Source organism: Nannobrachium achirus (genome assembly GCF_963921795.1).
Source record: "Nannobrachium achirus genome assembly, chromosome: 9".
Taxonomy (NCBI): Eukaryota; Metazoa; Chordata; class Actinopteri; order Myctophiformes; family Myctophidae; genus Nannobrachium; species Nannobrachium achirus.
Window position 1 is genome coordinate 55,890,234 of NC_137818.1, and position 20,013 is coordinate 55,910,246.

At 43.5% G+C, this 20,013-nt stretch overlaps 1 protein-coding gene across 1 annotated transcript in view; it reads right to left on the reverse strand.

Annotated features, from left to right (window-relative positions):
• LOC308290992 (cadherin-4-like) overlaps positions 1-20,013 on the reverse strand; it is a gene marked incomplete at both ends in the record, with an annotated part of 281,660 nt that overhangs the window by 29,015 nt on the left and 232,632 nt on the right. The window contains 3 exons of the mRNA XM_080732906.1: positions 1-15; positions 2,402-2,546; positions 6,757-6,912. The exon at positions 1-15 is cut by the window's left edge and continues 158 nt beyond it. Coding sequence (XP_080589032.1) covers positions 1-15; positions 2,402-2,546; positions 6,757-6,912 — 316 coding nt within the window. The remainder of the gene's footprint in view (positions 16-2,401; positions 2,547-6,756; positions 6,913-20,013) is intronic.

Sequence of the window (20,013 nt, forward strand, 5' to 3'; positions counted from 1 at the left end):
GCATCACATATGTACCTGTGTAGGAGGAGGGGGAAAATCTATCAGGGCATATCTGGTAATGCCCATATATGGGCTTGTTCTGACATCACATTGTTGTCTATCATGCAGGTAACTGGTCCGATATGCATCACTGACCAGATGGCTCGCCCATGTCGCCCTGAGGCATCTTACTACTATTTATTCATTATTATTATCTTGTGCTGTTTATTTTTAACTCTGTGACAAATCCCTTGACTGTTATCCATCGACGACTCTGTCTGTCTCAGTCTCTCTCCGCCCACTGGGTTGGAGGCCAGTCTAATTGCCAGAGATAGTGATATCATGCCAGTGACAGCCTCTGTCCAAGGATAATTGTAACCGCGGTGCCCATTTCAAACTTCATTACATTTCAAAGCAACATTTGTCAACGACTCGGCCAGAGGGAGTCGTCTAATGGACTCCCTGGGACGAGAGGAGCTCTGCACATTTGGTTTGGTTCCAAGTTGAAACGCTATCAATCTTCTATCCATCTCTTCTTCTGGAGATAGAGGGATCATGGAGGGGTGGTTTGAAGAATCGCAGCACGTCAAACAAGGCCTGGGTAATTTCATTAAGCTGCACTCTTAGGGGATTTAATGAGGACCCTTTGTACGGGCGTCCTTCACTGTGCCTGATGGGATTATGTCCCCTTAATGACTATTTACAGTTTTTCCACAATCCCTTTGATATTAATTTCAGAGCCTTGAGTACATTTTTCAAAACCTTGGATACAATGTATGTATGTATGTATGTATGTATGTATGTATGTATGTATGTATGTATGTATGCATGCATGCATGTATGTAACGTATGTGTAATAGGGTCTGGAGCTCCCGATAGCCTAGTGGTAGTTTGCCATATACGTTTCTATGTGGTTCAACTCCCAGGCCACAAAGACGATTTATTGCATGTCACTGCTCTCCTATCTCTCTCTACTCTCGTTGTATTATCATTAAAGGCAAAAAAGCCAGATATAAATACCTTAAAAAAACTAAAATAATTGATCCCATGTGGATCTGAGATTCACGTTGAGAACCAACGATCTAAAATGAAGGATATTGATGCATAATGCAAGAATTTGAACAGAGGACAGGCATGTGATACAAGTGCTGAGAAGAAATGTGAAGATGGGGTGAAAAACAGTTATTTAGCATTTCAAGTCTGTAATTTGCTTTTCATTGAAACCATTGAAACTGTAAATTCTAATACTCTTGTTATGATTATTGTTCAGCTGAATGTCATGTGTGATGCTGAGGATTATTGCTGCTGTAGAAGGAGATGGGGAGAATGATGTAGAATAACTTCACACTGAAGGATGATTGTATTTAGGTCTTGGCTCTATGAGGTTAGGCATTAAATAACCCAGTGGTGCTGCTGCAGTGTGCCACATTTAAAACTCAATCTACTCTCCATCCCCACATCCCTCTCTGCTTTATGGACACTAATAGATAAATGAACATCCACCACAAGACAATGTCCTCTGTTGCTTCAGAGCTTTGTTGCTTCAGTTGCTTCACTGGTGTGGTCTTATTTTTAATGGTAAATGGACTGCATTTATATAGCACTTTTCTCCAAAGCGCTTTACATTATAATGTCCTTCACATTCACCCATTCACACACCGATGGCAGAGGAAGCCATGCAAGGCGCCTACCTTCCTAACCTAGGATGACGGAACTAATAGTTGTACTGACTCTGACCTCTAAGGTCCTTCCAGGGAGGGTGCTCATGTGCGTCTGGCTTTGACACCCTTTCTAGTTTCTTTTCTTTTCGAGTTGTTTTTTTCACACAGATTCTTTGACACTGCACTATTAGGTTGTGTTAGCAGTTTTTGAGTATTTTGCTTGTGTTTGACATGATAGTGAGATACTTGTTGCACTAACTAACATTGACTGCTATGGTCACTTTGTTTTGGACACTGTACTTTTTTGATGCAAAAGACTAGTCATTGCTAGTTGCACTAACTAGCATTGACTGCTATGGTCACTTTGATTTGGACACTGTACTATTTTGATAGTTGTGCTTAAGGACACTTTATGTATATATATTTATATATTATTCGTTCACTCTCTTGATGTACCTTGCTCTTTACTGTACTCTGTTCTTGTTTCTTTTATTTCTTTTCTTCTTACTTCTCTGTAACTTTGTAAATAACCTTATACTGCTGTGCTGCCTCTGGGCAACAGATTTTCCCCCTTGGGATAATAAAGGTATCTATCTATCATTCTATCTGATCATTGGGAGCAGCTAGGGGTACAGTGTCTTGCTCAAGGACACTTCGACACTTAGCCAGGATTAGCCGAGAATCGAACCAGGAACCCCAATGACACCACTTGTAGATTCATTATTTAACCATCATCCCTCCATCCATCCACATGTGACTACCTGGCTTGGAGCCTTCGTCCACAGAACCGTTGTAAACCTGGTTCTTGAACTCAGGTCTGTTGTCGTTCATGTCAATGACATAGATGTAGAGGTCTATGGGGTTCTCCACCTGGTTCCCGTTCATGTCCACAGCATGGGCTCGTAGCTGGACACACACGCACACACACACACACACACACACACACACACACACACACACACACACACACACACACACACACACACACACACACACACACACACACACACACACACACACACACACACACACACACAGAGAGAGAGAGAAGGTTACATTATACTATCATATCAGATACTGTACAACTGCAGCACATGCTTACTCAGAGAACAAAAATAAACATGAAAACTCTATAGCTGAAGTGAAGAAGTGGTAAGAAAATACAGTATGTTCCTGTAATTGCTACTCTATATCATAAACTTTATGTGGAAGATATTTACAACCACATGATGATGATACATAGGCTACTAGACGAGAAAGTTTTGTCTGAAATTAAACAGATTTTGTTTTTGAAGATACTTCATAGAGATATTGACAAATACCTGTCTGGGGATAGCATGGCAACAATGGTGATCAAAAAGTAAATCAAAGAACAAGATTCCTGGGCAGAATCTCCACTTTTTTCAACAAAAGTGCCCTCAGGACTCTTGCTGGGGCCCTCATTCAGTCCCACTTTAACTACGCTTGCACCTCATGGTACGCAAACGTCAAAAAGCCACTAAAGACTAAGCTCCAAACCTCCCAAAACAAACTGATTGACCCACATTTCTGCCAAACTTTTTCTTAGCATTCTGTAGATATTTTGTCGTTATAAAGCTGGGTGTTTGTTCCTGCATCACAGTTTGGACTTTTGATCCAAAATGCTTGTACGGTTTGTTTGAAAGAGAATCCTAAAATCTTTCAAACTCCTTCTGACTTCACAAGCACAGTCAGTCTGTCCATCAGAAATTCTGCTCTGCTCTGCTCTGCCCAGATCAATAGGATCGCCAACAAAGTTTCACACAAAGTTTGGACACGAAATTGATGCTGAGGCCAATGTAAGATGGAGAACACGTCCAGAATAATGAAATCTGAAAGAGTTTTCTTTTTTCTTAAAGAGGAAATTATGTCAATATGAAAATATGAATATTGACAATGAAATATGAAATATTAATTTGTATATGTCTATAAAATGCGTCCAAGCAATAGATAGTTTAACAGATTTTTCTTTTATACAACGGTATTTTATTTGAGGTTTGGCACTATTGTAATAAATCAGTTCAAAACCTGCACAAGCTTAGTGAATGAGGCCCATTGTGTGATATATACCTGTCAGCTGAGCTAACAGAGCTGTTTAGTTTACATCATATTGAGGATGGGAGACAGAAACCGGTGAGGCAAGCAAGTGAAAACATATTTTGGAAGGATGAACAGGTAAGAATTGGGGGATGACAAGAGAAGACTTTGTACATTTATTTATGTATTATTTATTATTTTATTTTAGACAAGGAGAGAGTAGTTAAGGGAGCTCTTAGTGTCTCATGAGAGGACCACAACCTGGGCCCCGCCTCCACCATGACAGCCTGATAACTGAAATAGCCTCCAGCCAACAATGATGTTTCGTGGTGGAAGAAATAGAATAAGGAGCATTTTTTCGCTCGCCTTCCTCTCCTCAGACAGGTTGAAGTTACTCTCAATCGCTGCCTCTCTGCCTGTTATCCTGTGCTATCCTCTTCTCCACTTCTTCACGTCCATGGCACTGAAATAGCATCTTAGGTCTCTCTGAGGTTAATTTGACTTTACTTTTCTCCCTGTGCATTGTCTGATCTTGTCCTTCACCCGATATCCCAGCCATCTTATCACGCCATACTACAACGGTGAAAGAGCCAGGCCCATATCTCTACCCAGACAAACACACGCAAGCACACACGCACGCATACACATACGTACGTACGTACGTACGCACACATACTGTACTGTACATCATCCCCCGCTCTCCATTCCTAATTCAATAATGTCAAGAGTCAGAGATTACCACCCTGTTTAAAGAAGGCAGAAAGTAATTGTGGGTCCACATTAAAGTTATTATCTAGAAAGTCAGGGGGAGAAAACAGAGCGTGCCATGCAGGCAGAACTCAGCTTCTGGCTCAGCAGCAGCATCCTGATGGAGATAAGGGCAGACCCAGGAACACTGAGAGGCTCCGAGCTTTCCTCTCAGAGGAATGTGTGTTGCTGCACGGCTGCTTTTGAATTTACTTTAGAAATGCTTATTCTTTAAGAAATGAGGGAGAACTGGACCATAACTTTGTTCTGCCCTTGACTGAAGTATGAGGTAAACAAAACAAAGTGAAGTCAAACTTCCAGAAGTTTTCCTGGAAGACTTTTCTATTTTGCGTTCAACTCTTTCAGGTCAGTCACTGCTGACCATTAGTCAAAGCATAACATTTTTTTCTTGCCATTGGATTCCATTCATTTCAGTAAGCTATAATATTGAAAAAAAATCAGATACTTGGAACTTGCTTATCCAAAAGACTTTCACCAACTTAACCACTTTTTTTATATTTTTATATACATATTTCTTAGAGATATCAGGGTAATCTCAACTAGATTAAAGTCACCACTGTATAGTCTTCTTTTTATCAAAAACATTATAAATGGAACATATTATCCAGTCACTGCCCAGTTACCCACTGCCTATTGTTGAACATCCGTCCGCACATAGCAGTTGTCCGGTGTGTAGGGGACCATGGTGAAGTTGGTTTCAGCACCCAGTTGGATAATATGCAACTGCGTGAATATCCTATGTTAAACTAACTTCTCCATGGTGGGAAGGGGCCAATGCTGCGTTATTTGGAATCGTACAAGAGTTCTGGGCAAACCACGCCCATGGAAGCGTCTGATTAGCTGAAGTGTCTGATTAGCTGAAGATTATTATTGCATTTGAATGCATTAAGTGCAGATTTATTAGTAAGTCTTACAAAAAACAGTCCCTGGGGAAAATATTGATCTACGCTCAATTGAATAATCCATGACTTCTTAATAGGAATGGAATTATCAGCAGGAGAAGCTGATCATTTCAAGGGGCGTCGATCACCTGAAAGTTTGAATTAAAATAATCATTATTCTAAAATCTACTGTAGCAAACGGTGACATGCTTTGCAAACTGTTTTAGACAATAATACAGCCGGTCAATGGGCTGAAAATACCATACCAGAGGTATGGATCTTTAACTGCTTGGGTTCTTATATTTGAGGATCAGGTTTGTTCTGCTTACAGGGTCTATAGTGGCAATTCAACAGAAGATCTCTGTCGCACAACAGCATCGCTTCACCAAGTACAGATCTTCAAGCTAACAAAGGGTTGCAGTGAGTCGTGTTGTTAGCTTGAAGATCTGTTCTAGCTGACATTGTTCTTGTTGACATGTGTATCCTTATCTGTCCGTTCAATAGCTCCCCACTCCCTGTAATAGATGGACACTATTCTTCTGCAGCCAACATGGGGTTTAACTTAAATCGCCGTCAGCACGCCTGGACCTTTCTTAACAAATCATGTCATCGATCGGGAGCTCCTCTCCTGGGTATAAATCTGCTCAGCTCCTGCAGTAACACTGAGCCTGCCAGTCGGCACCGTGGGACTGAAAGTTCAACTAGGTTCACATATGAGAGAAACAAACACACTCAGAGAAAGAACAGAAAGAAAGGAAAAGGAATACAAGCAGACAAACTCATACATGCACATGCGCGTGTTTGTGTGTGGATACATAGACACATCCATAGCTCCACAGGAGAGAATGAGATAAAATAGACACAGTAAAATGGATTGGTAATGTATCTGTGAGGATGTAAAAATATACCCACAATGGTTCCGTTAAATTTTAAAGAACACTTTAAGATTTAGCTGTATAAAGGCATATGACAAACACATGCTGTCTTTTCCTGATTATGATAGACTACTTTGGGAGATAAGATTGGGAGACATCGGGTATTAAATATAGTTGCTCACAGACTGCATTCAGCTGCCTGAGAGAAAATAAATCTACATTAAATTCTAAGATACTGGGTGAATACATAACCTCACAAAAAAAAAAAAAAAAAACTCTGTAATGAATGCAGTTCTTTGTTTAACACACTCCTGTAGTGGGTGTGGTTCCACAAGTTACATTTGCAATGTTGACAAATGTTACAAAATGACGTCATTCGCAACTTCCGAAAAGCATTACCCCGAATTAGAGTTCGGAAAGCTACACGTCGGAAAGTCAGAACTTTCCAACAAAAGGTTTGGCTGTCGGAGACAGTATGGAAAGCCCTTTAGAGCGACAGAGTGAGGCAGAAAGTCACACAGACATACTGTAACTCACATGGTAGGATGAGCACAGCTCTCGATCCAGAGGTTTGGTGACAAACATCTTGCCAGCCAGAGGGTCGATGCTGAACACCTCATTGGGTGGCTGGTCTGCTCCCACCCCCGTGATGCTGTAACGGATCGAGATGTCCCTGTCCTGGTCTGAACGGATCTGAGAGAGAGAGAGAGAGAGAGAGAGAGAGAGAGAGAGAGAGAGAGAGAGAGAGAGAGAGAGAGAGATTATAATGTTTAGACAAAAATGTTGTAAAACAAAGTTCTTCAAAGTGCTTTACAGTTTTGTTACATTGTAAATTGTAAACGTGTCCACGTTGAAGCTCATTCTGAAAGATAAAGGTCTACAGTAGTGTATTAAGCAGAGTGCCAGGCCTGTGACGTACGTACGTTGATGTGTTGCATACATCTTTAAAATACTAATCACTGTGCAAGCCTTCCATCTCCTTCCATTAGCAACATACTGTAGCAGCCAATGAAACTTTGACACAGTATCAGCCAGCCAGAGCCACGAGTACAGTGGACCTAAACAGTCTGACACTGTCCAAAGCTGTCTCCATCTTCCTCTCATGGAACCAATTTAGCCACACTTTTGACAAAACCAGGAAATCTGCCCTGCCGAGGAGATAGCTTGAGCAAACTAACAAGGACAAGGGAAGGACATACGATATTAGACAGGTGTCATCTTGGCTGCTCCAAGCAGTGGAATAAAAAAACTGTCATTAACGCCAACACTGCCATCAACACCTTCCTCATCTTTGTCTTCTTATTCATCAACATCATCATCACTCCCCTCCATCCAGATCTGTGTTGATATAGAGTACATAGGAGACTTCTCCAGCGCTAACAACACAGTGTAATAATAAACACCACCAAGGAGGTGTGGTGTTAAACACAAGTAGTCAGATACCATGTAGGAATGCAGGAAGCACTGCCATCACACCATGCATTTGATGTATTGATGTTGATGTATTGCCTTGTTTATTGTAAATTGCTCTGGATTAAGAGCGTCTGCTAAATGTCTAAATTGTAATTATAAATCGTACCATGCCCATGCTAGTATGAGTGTGTTTTCTTCAGGGAACACATGAATGTAATGCATTTAATCAACCCCACATCCACCTAATATCTAAGAATATTGTGACAGACAGGATGTCATTAATTAGTGACATAACTGTCATTCCACTAACGTCAGTGGAGGAGCAGGATCTGTCATCATCAATAGCACTGGGATGATGCAGACATAGACAGACTCTCAACTGTACAGCACTTTGGCTTTTAATGAACAGAAGGACGATCTACTCTTTCACTCTTGTGTCATGCACGCACGCACGCACGCACGCACGCACGCACGCACGCACGCACGCACGCACGCACGCACGCACGCACGCACGCACGCACGCACGCACGCACACACACACACACACACACACACACACACACACACACACACACACACACACACACACACACACACACACACACACACACACACACACACACACACACACACACACAGCACTTCAATTGCTAATAAATGATAAAGGAATTCATTTTCAAGAGCCCTGATAATCAAAAGCACTCTTCGTCTTCCGCTTCTCCCTCTCTTGCTCTGATACACTTTCTACTGAGAGAGAGAGAGAGAGAGAGAGAGAGAGAGAGAGAGAGAGAGAGAGAGAGAGAGAGAAAGAAAGAGAGAGAGAGAGAGAGAGACAGAAACAGAGAGCTACAGTAGCTAGTTGGAAAGAATGAGATGAGATGTGTGGGGAGAGGGGGGAGCAGTTGCGGGAGAGAGATAAATGGAGAGGAGAGCCAGCTAGCTAGAGAGAGAGAGAGAGAGAGAGAGAGAGAGAGAGAGAGAGAGAGAGAGAGAGAGAGAGAGAGAGAGAGAGAGAGAGACTGTATGTACTGTATGTGTGTGTGTGTGTGTGTGTGTGTGTGGGGGGGGGGGCAGGAAGAGCGAGAGAGAGAGAGAGAGAGAAGAGAGAGAGAGAGAGAGAGAGAGAGAGAGAGAGAGAGAGAGAGAGAGAGAGATATCACTCTGCAGTCTGCATCAGAAACCAGACACAGGCTAAATGACCTATTTGTCGAAGGATCAAAGCAATTCTCTTCATTACTGACAGCTTGTCTCGTCTTAAGGAGATCTTATCAGTGAGCTTAGCGCCACTCTGCCTGGCAAAACTGATTCAAATGGAAAATGATCATGATACTGGTTCTCCAGGGAAAACAGGGCAGAGGAGATGAAGAGAATGGATGAGAACACACTGCTACCACCACTGTAGAGAGAATGGATGGGGCTGAGGATCTGACCTGTTAATATGCTATTACAGTGTCCTCAACTAACAGTACATGACACTATAATAAACAAAACGACTACTATTCATAATAAAGGAGAATAATAATAAGAAGTGTTTCATAACTTTTTTGGGGATTTTTGTTCTATTCTGCTCTATCTTTAATAATATAGAAGCCTGTACGTTCAAATGGGACTGAATTTATTTCCTCCATCGGTGCATAATAGCACACGTTGAGTGCATGTTCAGTGTTTGTGCCGGTTGGGCACATACTTGTGTGTTGTGGAGTATGTTTCAATAACCCTAAGATGGGTAACAACGGCAAAATAGTATGCCAACTTACGGCAAAACTTTAGTAATTTGTGGCGCCCCGTATGTGTATAAGTCAATAATCAAAGCTCTTTTTGAATTAGAATTAACATTTAAATGGTACTGCACAGATGGTGAGTACTGTAGATGCCGTCATTACTGTGAGAAGGGGTGACAGCATCACACTCTAGCAATGCGCAAATTGACATATTCTGTATAATCATTAGCGTCTTTGGATGGAAAGCCAACTAATTGGCATCCACCAGCAGAGCTGAGCTAGTTCCACAGCATGGTCTTGGCTAGATCTATCTATGTGAGTTAACCTTGGCTGACTATGCTATTTAACCTTGCTTAAACTTTGCTCTGGCCTTGATTAGACTAGACTACTACGCATATGTTAGCATTGGCAAATCTCTATATGGGTCAGTGTGTTGGATGGCTCAGTGCTGGTGACTAACGGTACGGTACATGCTGAACAGCCTTAGCTGATTCTGAAGTGGGTGTTTGGAGCTCTGGTAATGGCTGACCTCCCCTGTTTTGTGTGCTATTGAAACATAAAATAACATGTGACTGTTGTATTTATTAGCTTCAACATGCAAACCTTTTGTTTCTCCCACATGGGGCTACAGCACTTGTGGAGGCAGATTTAAGAGAGAAGAACCGCTTGTGGTACAGTATGCACTAACCCAGGGGTCTTCAACAGGGGGTCTGGGACCCCTAGGGGGTCCTCAGAGTTACTACAGGGGGTCCACCAAATCTTTGAATTATGGGAACTTTTTTCTTCTTTTTTATATCAAACACTTGAACCCAAGTGTCCATATTCTGAGAACTTTAACCAAAAATAGCAGATCTAAAAGCTCACAACGAAAAGACGTGTTTGTTTGCCGTTCTTCCGACTGGCTGAGAGATGTTTTGCTACGCTGATTGGTTAGAGGAGTCTGTCTGTCAAGGCAAGTACTCCCGCCCACTTTTCAAGCTGTCAATAGGCAGCTCGCCCCTTTTTTTACTGAATGGGGTCCCAGATTGGGTTTTAGCCAGTGCCTTGGTTGTCATTCATCCCCCCATGTCTGAAACTGCAGGTCTTCCTCCTGACAACTGGGGGTCGTGACCCCAGCTAAACCATCTCCCACTGAGCCGGCACTGTCAAACATGACAAACACTAACAGTGCACTTCTGTTCCTTAAAGGAAACCAAAGCCAAATCTAAAACACAGCCAGGATTGATGTCAGATGTTCCAGATCGTGACGCATTTTAGCATTGGATACAATTTCAGGTAATGCCTCAATGTTCTCAGTCCGGTAATAGAAAACAGCATGGCATTTTGAGAGTGGACCTACAGTGTAAGATGTGGCATGGCAACAGTCACATGAAATCACAAGAACACAGATCACACAGACGAACCACTTACAGTAGTGTTCTATTTAGCAATACACAAAATGTCAAACACATGGAATAAAAAATAGACTCCACTTGATATACAGCTTTGTAGTGACTACAGTGGAAAAAACTAAAACAAAAAAACAAATGGAGGCCGTGCTAGAAAATAACAATATAAAATATACTGTACAAAGCATGCCCCCATTAGTTTCATGTTTTGAACAACAATGACATGTATAGGATTCTGAAGTTACTTTAGGAAAATAAAACTTTGGTACAGATGAACTGTGCAAGGCACAGGCAGACGACAGATAAGACACAGACAGACAGAATATTGAGGGAAAAGTAATGATACTGTACGAATGAAAGTGAAATCGCTGCTGGAATGCAGTTCCTTTCATGATAATTTCAGAAAAAGCGTTGAAGGCATGCAGTACAAGTACACGCACCCATACCATAACACACACACACACACACGCACACACGCACGCACGCACGCACGCACGCACGCACGCACGCACGCACGCACGCACGCACGCACGCACGCACGCACGCACGCGCGCGCACAAATACCAAAACACAAACACACGCACAAATAACACACAGAAGCCTGTCATAACTGTACCAATTAGGCTGTGTGGTGCTGCTGGTTCAGGGAGTGACTGTAGCTGCAGTAACAACTAAGCCCAGACACTGCCTCTTGCAGCAGACAGCAAAGTCACAGCAAACACCTAAACATCTGAAAGCTATAGAAATAGCTGGGCCCACCACAGCTTGAGAGCCCTAAACAAAGGGAGTGAGGTATTCTAAACAAACAAGCAGAGAGAGATGTTCCTTTTTTAACACTATGGTGAGGCTGTACGGGCAAGCAGAGACACTGTACAGAGGTACTGGCCAACAGGTCACAACCTGAGCTGGTTAGCTCTGAACAGAAAGAGCATCGACGAGAGGCAGATGAGGAGGAGGCTGCGGTCTGATAGATCTTATATTTTTATGCCTGTTATCTCTTATATCTGACACCACACAATAAAACCTGATGTCACCCATGTGTCACTGTAAAATACTGTAGACAAGCACACACAAAGGTAAAGAGGAAAGCATTTTGCATTAAAAGCTTTCTTCCACACTCTTTAAAGTTGCAAACTTTGATCTGCTATGATTGCTAAATGCTGCTTCCCTTCAAAACAGAGGACTGGATTGATGTTGAATGCTTTGGTCTCGAACTATCAGTTTAAACGAAGTCTACTTACGAGGAAGCCACTCAATTCCGTTTATTTCTGTATGGTATTGAGATGAACTTGCAGAGACTTGAAACATGCTTCAAATACCATAACCCTACTCCCTGAGACAGGTAATCCAGGGTGTTCAAGTGGCAGAGGGCTGAATTCTGTTCGGGAAGGAAAGCCGAGTGGGGACGGTGATCTTTGTCCCTGGGCTAGTGACTCATACACAGTGTTGCCGTAGTCTTGGGTCGCGCGCCCCCGACGACCCATATATTTTCTGAGTTCACTCCTCGACAACTGTTTTAACAAAGAAACAAGCCTATATGCATATCAATAGACCTGAATAGTAGGTGTTGAGCGACGTTGGCGACCCTCCAAACATTGAATCACCATTGCACCACTTCTTATACAGACTATTATTACTAGTTTTTGTATCTATGCTTGTCTGTCTGTCTGTCTGTCTGTCAGTCAGTCTCCCACTTTCATTAGTGGATTGTTTGAATCCTGAACTATGAGTGATGAGAGAGAGAGAGAGAGAGAGAGAGAGAGAGAGAGAGAGAGAGAGAGAGAGAGAGAGAGAGAGAGAGAGAGAAGCAGTGGGGCAAATATGCTACTTCTCATTTACCCCCTCCTCCTGCATGTGCCTTTACATGATGTCCAGCTTCCATACCCCTCTCTCTCTCTCCTCCTGTGTTCCCTCCCTTCTTGTGCTAACATTCAAGACATGGAACTCTGCAGCCAGGGGGAGAAATGCAGACTAGAGAGAAAATATGAGTAAAAAGCAAAGTGGCTTTAAATTGACTGCCTCAGCAGAAGTGTAATGGGATGTGAGCCCTGCTGTCTAGAAACAGGAAGCCAGGCGACCAATGGGACAGCGGCCAGGGCTCGTCGGGGACTCTGATTGGACACTAACCTGGCTTGAGAAATGTTTTTTTGCAAAGTGGTGTGAGCAGAGGGGACGGAATCATCTATCCTGACCGCACATTGTGGCCTTGGCTGGATCGAACGCTGCTCACCTCAATCTGTCTTGCGTCGCCCCCATCGGTCTAGTCTTACCAGCATCCTGTTGCATCATCCTGTGGTTTTCTGTGAACACAGCTGGAGAGGCGGTTTGGAGAGAGTAGTGTACTGTAGTGTAGACTACAGCGCCCCCTTCAGCCTAGTGGGAACAACACCTCAGGAGGTGTCAGTTAACCACATGTGTATGGATGGACCCAGACGTGGCCTACATCCTTTGAGGGGCAATTTGCGCTTGATGTTGACTGGGTGAGAGCCCGGCAAAATGGTTCCTCTTCCTGCCAAGTGTGCTCATGCCAAAGACTGGCAAGCTGGAGGGTGGCTGGACCTTGCCCTGCACGCCACACACACACACACACACACACACACACACACACACACACACACACACACACACACACACACACACACACACACACACACACACACACACACACACACACACACACACACACACACACACACACACAGTCTGACTGCAGGATCGAATGTGTGTCAGAATGTTTCTCAGGATGTTCTGGCTGCTGCTAAACCAGCAAGGGATTTCGTTTGGCAAACTCCACCTCAGCCTGAGTCCAGCTGTCATCTTGACAAAATGAACATCAGAAGAGTGATGTGTGTGTGTGTATGCATGTGCATGATGTGCATCAGTGCTTTTGTCTTTTTATGCATGTGTACACAGTATGTTGCGTGATATGATTCTAATAGGTGAGCATGTTGAATTTGAAGAACAAAATACAGTACAGATGGCAGCTGTTCACTTTGCTTACAGCGCAACCCCCCAAAGCTCCCCCCCCCCCACACCACTCCTTTCTTGACAGATATGGATCAGAACACAGCAGAACCTGGATCAGAGCCAGCTTCATGGGGCCATGTGTCCACTAATCTCTTTCAAGTGCCGGGGAGGTTATGGGGGGAAAAAAGGTTATTGACAACCTGGACATGCACCAACAGCCCCACTGGCTTAACACTAAGTCCTGTGCAGAACCCAGTGACATTGAAGGCTGAACCAACCTCAAGGAGTAACATTCTATAATGAAGCACTTTGCATATGGCCTCAAATGCACCGCTGACCGCTATTTCCCCCCTGAGTGCTGTTCAGCCAGACCCAGGGAAGGGAGTTATACACACCAACTCTGCTTTTATGAGCAATGTGGGACATTTAAGCCTTTACAAGATGTTAGGAGCAAATGTTCTTTTCTCCAGAAAATGTTGAGCAAATGGCGCCGTGTAAAGAAGGAGTGGGGAGTACGGGCTAGGGAATGCTCAATGAGCGAGCAGCAATAAAGGAGCCTACAAAGTTAAAATACATAGTATAAAAACACCTGCAACTTTTAATCTGCTCCTAAACTGTTTATCTTTGGAGCCGTTTTCATCTCAAGATGCTGTAAAGCATTTCATTACTCAATGAGAAATTTCATTACGTGATTACACTGTGATGTTTACTTGAACTGCATATTTCAGGTATCCCACCCCTCTCCATGTCTCTCACACATGCACATGCACACGCACACACCCACACCCACACCCACACCCACACACTCCTCTAACTCTGTTTCTATTCGCGTAAATATGAGTGTGCATGTGTGTGCACTCATACAGTATATGGGTGGAGGTTAGCAGCAGCATGCAAAAATGCTGTCATCCAAAGGGAGATATGAAGAGATTCTGACAGAGGTCTTTCGTTGTGAATGGCAAACTAAATAGGATCAGATTATTCTGCTACAGGCCACAATTTAGATGTGTCTCGTATTTTACCTTAAGGAAAGAAAGAGGCAAAGACGGCAAAATGGAAAAAAAATACAAGCACATTAAGTGAGATTGGAATTTTACATCAGATGTGCATCCAGAGGAGGTGCGATTCAATTCCATCTCACGCCCAAGGACTTTTTCCCAAGCAATTACTCGTTCCTTCCATTTCCACTGCATGTTGTTTCTTTGTGATGAATCCGGGTTTCTTTGGTTAGGCCCCTGCCACTGGCAGACATGCAATCATTATGGAGGAGACACAGATTTCAAGCTCTATACCTGATGTGATGCCTCGCCTGCCTGTCTGTCTCTCTTTTCGACTCTGTGCCTGCCTGATTCTTCCTGTGCTGATCTGCCTGCCTGCCTGCATGTCTTCATCTCTGACATCATCCGTCAAGCGTCCTTCCCTTCTGTCAGAAGGACTTCATCTCACAACACCAGGAAACAACTCATTGTCCCTCTTCAACACCGGTCCCCACCTCCCAGAGTCCCTTGCCGAATATCCTTTGGCCAATTTCACCACACATTATTTTTTAATGTCTTTGCGGATTTCCTTTTCTCCTTCATCCTTCTGATCCAAAGGGTTGCCCCGACCACCCTCCAGGGGTCTAGACAGAGGCTGTTAGTAAAGCTCTTGTTTATCTCCCTCATAAAGTCCCTCTCATCTCCTATTAAAGAGCCTGGGACTGCTGCTGCCCTTGACCCAGACGTAACTCTTGTGTCTTTTTGGTAAGATGATCCAGTTTAATTTAATGCCGATCCAAACCCAGGGGAGGCTGCAGAGGAGTGTCATCATATAAGATTTGGGGATTGTAATAAAGTCATATCTCTGGGCCATAGTGTGTAGCAGGGGTCTAAAGGAGGAAGCATAGACACATTAATCTGATCTTTTTGCAGGTTTCACTAACCTGTCAAAGTAAATATGAGGTGAGCAGCCTTTGCCATCACAGAGGTTCCATTGTGATGTACAGCAATTCATCTGCATGCCTCATTTCAAAAGTAGGGCAAAAGTAGAACTCATGCAGGCAGCACCTTCAATGAGCTAACAGCATACAATAACTATTATCTTCATCTTACTAGCTATTCTTTCTTAATTAGGCGGGTAAGACTTTCTATTAAGTCATTTTATTACACGGCTTGGTTGAATGCTTGATTCTGATTAGTCAATCGCTGAAATCAGCGGTGTTTTATTTCTTGATAACGACCACTCCGCTCTGTAACAGACCGATGCCTAATCAAAGGCTCAGAGTAGAGGTCTGCGCGGGACTGATTTTTTGATCCCGCTCCCGCCCGCTCCCGCATCATTTCTGACCACTCCCGCCCGCCGCCGCAATGATTTTATTTTTGACCGCCCGCAGACAATTCCTCTCCGCCGCTCCCACCCGCGACAAACAAATTATGTGAATTTTGACCCGCGGACTCCCGCGGCGCACATTACCGCAGAACGTCCAACAGCCTCCCTCCCAAGAAGGCACATTGAAATGAGATCCAAAACCATTACCAAACAAAAAAGTGTGCCGTGTGCGGTGAGAACAAGAAAGAGAGAGAGAGAGAGAGGGAGAGGGCGAGCGACCGAGGGAGCCACGGCACGGAGTGAGAGAGCAAGAGGCGAGAGAGAGAGAGAGAGAGAACTTGGCGGAGAGAAAGAGAGACGCAGTCCACGTACTGTATCAATGTGGGTGCGTTGTCCTCACTCAGCAGGGAGAATTGCGTTCTCTATTCACATCTTGACTTGCTAAAGAAGGCATGTTGACGTTTGTATAATCCATTGAGATCCAAAACCAACAGGACTAGTGAAGGCCTACGTGCGCGAGAGAGGAGCATTTGTGAGGTTGTTAACAGAGGTAAAGTGTTTATATTGCGATTGGACATAGGCGATGGGACTATATTATAATAAATAGTTGTTATTTAGGCTAAATAGTGAGCGACAATGCCGCCGCAAATATCTGCCCACCGGTTAGCCGTTAACAGACGAGAGAGGGAGGGAGGGGGGTTTAGAGCGAGAGTAAGAGAAAGAGAAATTCCACGTGCTGTAGGTCCATGCGTTCTCCTCAGGCGCTCAGCAGGGGAAGTTACATATTCACATCTTGCTAAAGTATAGATAAAAGCTTATTGCGGGAGAGTGCGGGATTTTGCGGCGCCGCCGAGTTTATTTTGACCGCCCGTCCCCTCCCGCAGGGATTAAACTACCGCTCGCGCAGCAATATATGGTGACGGGTCCTGCAGGTCCCGCGGGAGTGCGCTCCCGATGCAGGGCTCTAGCTCAGAGCACCTGCTGCACTGCGTGAATTTTATGCCGTATCCAACATTTCAGCCACGTAAAGAAACACACAGTGTCATTTAACTAAACGTTGCTTTCAAGAACGTTTTTGAAAACATTTGAAGCGAGAAATAGACGATGCAGTAACAAAATACAGATTATATTTGATAAACAACTCCTTGTTTACCGAGGCAACGCTGCGCTCAGCAAACGCCCAACGCAACACTTGTGGAATAGTTTCACTACTGTATGCAAGGAAATACTAAATTGGTGTTATCAGAAATTACTTTTGGGTCAATTTATGTATTTATTAAGTAGCCGAGTAATAAGCAGGATAATGTCTGGGTCAGCGGTCATTATGCAGGGCTAAAGGTGGTTGCACACTGCTGCGTTTTCCGTTGCGAAATGCGTTTTTCAGGGCAAGGAGAGAGAGAGAGATAGAGAGACAAGGGACCGAGTGGTCCGCGAAACCGGCGGCAGTGTGAAAACGTGACTGACATAACGTGAGGTTGATTTTTTTATTTGCGTGCTCCGAAATTCACTCCGATATTCGGCCCAAAAAACGCAGCAGTATGCAACCACCTTGACATTATGCAGGAATGTGCCAATGAATGCTATATCGTTCGTGCAAAGTCTGATAATCTTTCACTTTCTATCGGCAGTGGAGATAAGAACAATAATTGTGTTGAGTCAGATTATTAAAAATATCTCCACACTCTGGATGCATGTGCTGGAAGACTGTATTCAGCTGGGGTTTGGAAGGAAAATACCCAAGGTGAATTCTTCAGGAGAAAAATCAAACAAAGAGGTTCTGAAAGTGGCCAAGACGTGTTATTGAATAACAAACAAAGAGCAAATGAAATGCTGACACCAGTGGTCCTTACTCCATATTGATAGCAGTTTCTCACACACCATTCCTTGTTAAATGTATAGTTTATGTGGTGCATGCCTTTCTGCCTGCCAAACACTGTAATACTAAATAGTGCTCTTAACAAAGAACATAATACTGCATGTGTTTGTAATATACTTAAGGACTGTATTTTCTCAACCTTAAATTCTGTATACGGTTTAAGCTGAGATGCTTGCAATCCACTGTACATTTGGAAAGTATTCCATATGGTGTCCTTGTGGCAGAGGATTGGATTTGATTGTGAATTGTGTCCTTAAATACTTCCAAACGTGGGTTTTTACCCCTGTGGGCTTCTCCCTTTCTCTTCAAAAAACAAGATGGAGGCCCGCACTTGGCTAAGCTCAGTCCTCTCTTTGTTCAGGGATAAAGCAGAAAAGGCAAACAAACAAAACCCACAAACAATACACATACAAAGGCAATGGTGCGGCACACGCACTATACCCTGAGCCTCTGTTTACTCCCTGTGCAGCACAAGCTAATTCACTGTGTCTCTGTGTGTGTGTGTGTGTGTGTGTGTGTGTGTGTGTGTGTGTGTGTGTGTGTGTGTGTGTGTGTGCGCGCGTGTGTCTGTGTCTGTGTGTCTGTGTGTGTGTGTGCACGTTCAAGGACGTGCACAGTACCTACTGTACATACAAACATGCGTACTGTAACTGCACCAAAATCATTGGATGTACTGTATGAGTAAGTGTACATACGCTTACCGGCTTACTGAATGCGCAGGTGGTGCATGGACTTGCATACAATATACTGTATGCCTGCACAGGTGCGGTATGGACATACAGTCATGCATGGTTGTGAGAGCACACATGCACAGCTATAAGTGTTTCAGTGTGCGTGCATACTGTACGTTAACATGTATATTCTGTAGCTACGTGAAATAAATTCAATGTGTCTGACATGTGCATCAGTGTCAGTACATTTACTTAATTACTGTTCTTAGGTACACTTTTGAAGTATTTGTACTTTACTTGAGAATTTCCAATTTCCAATACTTTTACTTCTACTCTACTACATATCGGATCCAAATATTGTACTTTTACTCCACTACAATTATTTGAAAAGTTTAGTTACTACTTACTTTGCAGACATAAATTCTAATATAATAAAACATACAAAAAACACTTTAGCCCCGTTTCATACCTACTGTATGCTGTTTGAAAATAGCAGATCTACAAGCTCACAACGCGCCGCGATGCGTTGTGAGCTTGTAGATCTGCTATTTTCAAACATTTTGTACTTTTACTTTTGGTACTTTAAATACATTTTGATGCCAATACTTTCATACTTTTACTCAAGTACATTTTGAATTCTGGACTTTTACTTGTAACGAAGTACATCTATAGTGCAGTATTGATACTTTTACTTAAGTACAACATGTGAGTCCCTTTTCCACCTCTGGTGTGCATCTACTCTAGGTACAGTACATGCGTGTGTGTGTGTGTGTGTGTGTGTGTGTGTGTGTGTGTGTGTGTGTGTGTGTGTGTGTGTGTGTGTTTGCGCGCGCATGTGTGTGCGTGTGGGCAGAGTTGCTGCTGTTGGCAGAGTTGATGCTGGCAGATGCCAGAGAGGGCTTCATCATACTCAGGAGACAAGGCCATGAAAATCGCTTCTCTAGGAAGTCTACAGTACCAGACACTAATCCTGCCCTTCCACTAACACCCCATCTTTACCTCCCCCTTTCCACTGTATTTATACTTCTCTATTTCTCTCCCTCCCTCCCCCAGGCCCTTCTTTGTCCCAATCAAATTCTTCAAATGCAATAGACTCCAACTGAGCTGGCGTGCACAGTTGGTTGCTCTCTGTTCTTTTGGACTTTCTCTGTGTCTCTCATGTCCCTGTGTTGTTGGTGTGCTTGTGTTTGTGTTTGTCAGTGGAGCGGAGCAGTCATTAATCACTGGTAAACGTACGCACAGGAGAAAGCAGACACTTCGGGGAGGTGTTTGGAAACTGCTTTTTTGAACAGACTCCAGAGAGAGTCCACAAAAAGTGGAGCACAGGTGCGGTAGCATGCGTAAGGTAAAGACACACACGCACGCATGCACGCACGCACACACGTGCAGCAAGAATAAATACATTTTTTGCACATTATTTGTTTTGCAACCTCATAAACAGGACATCAATA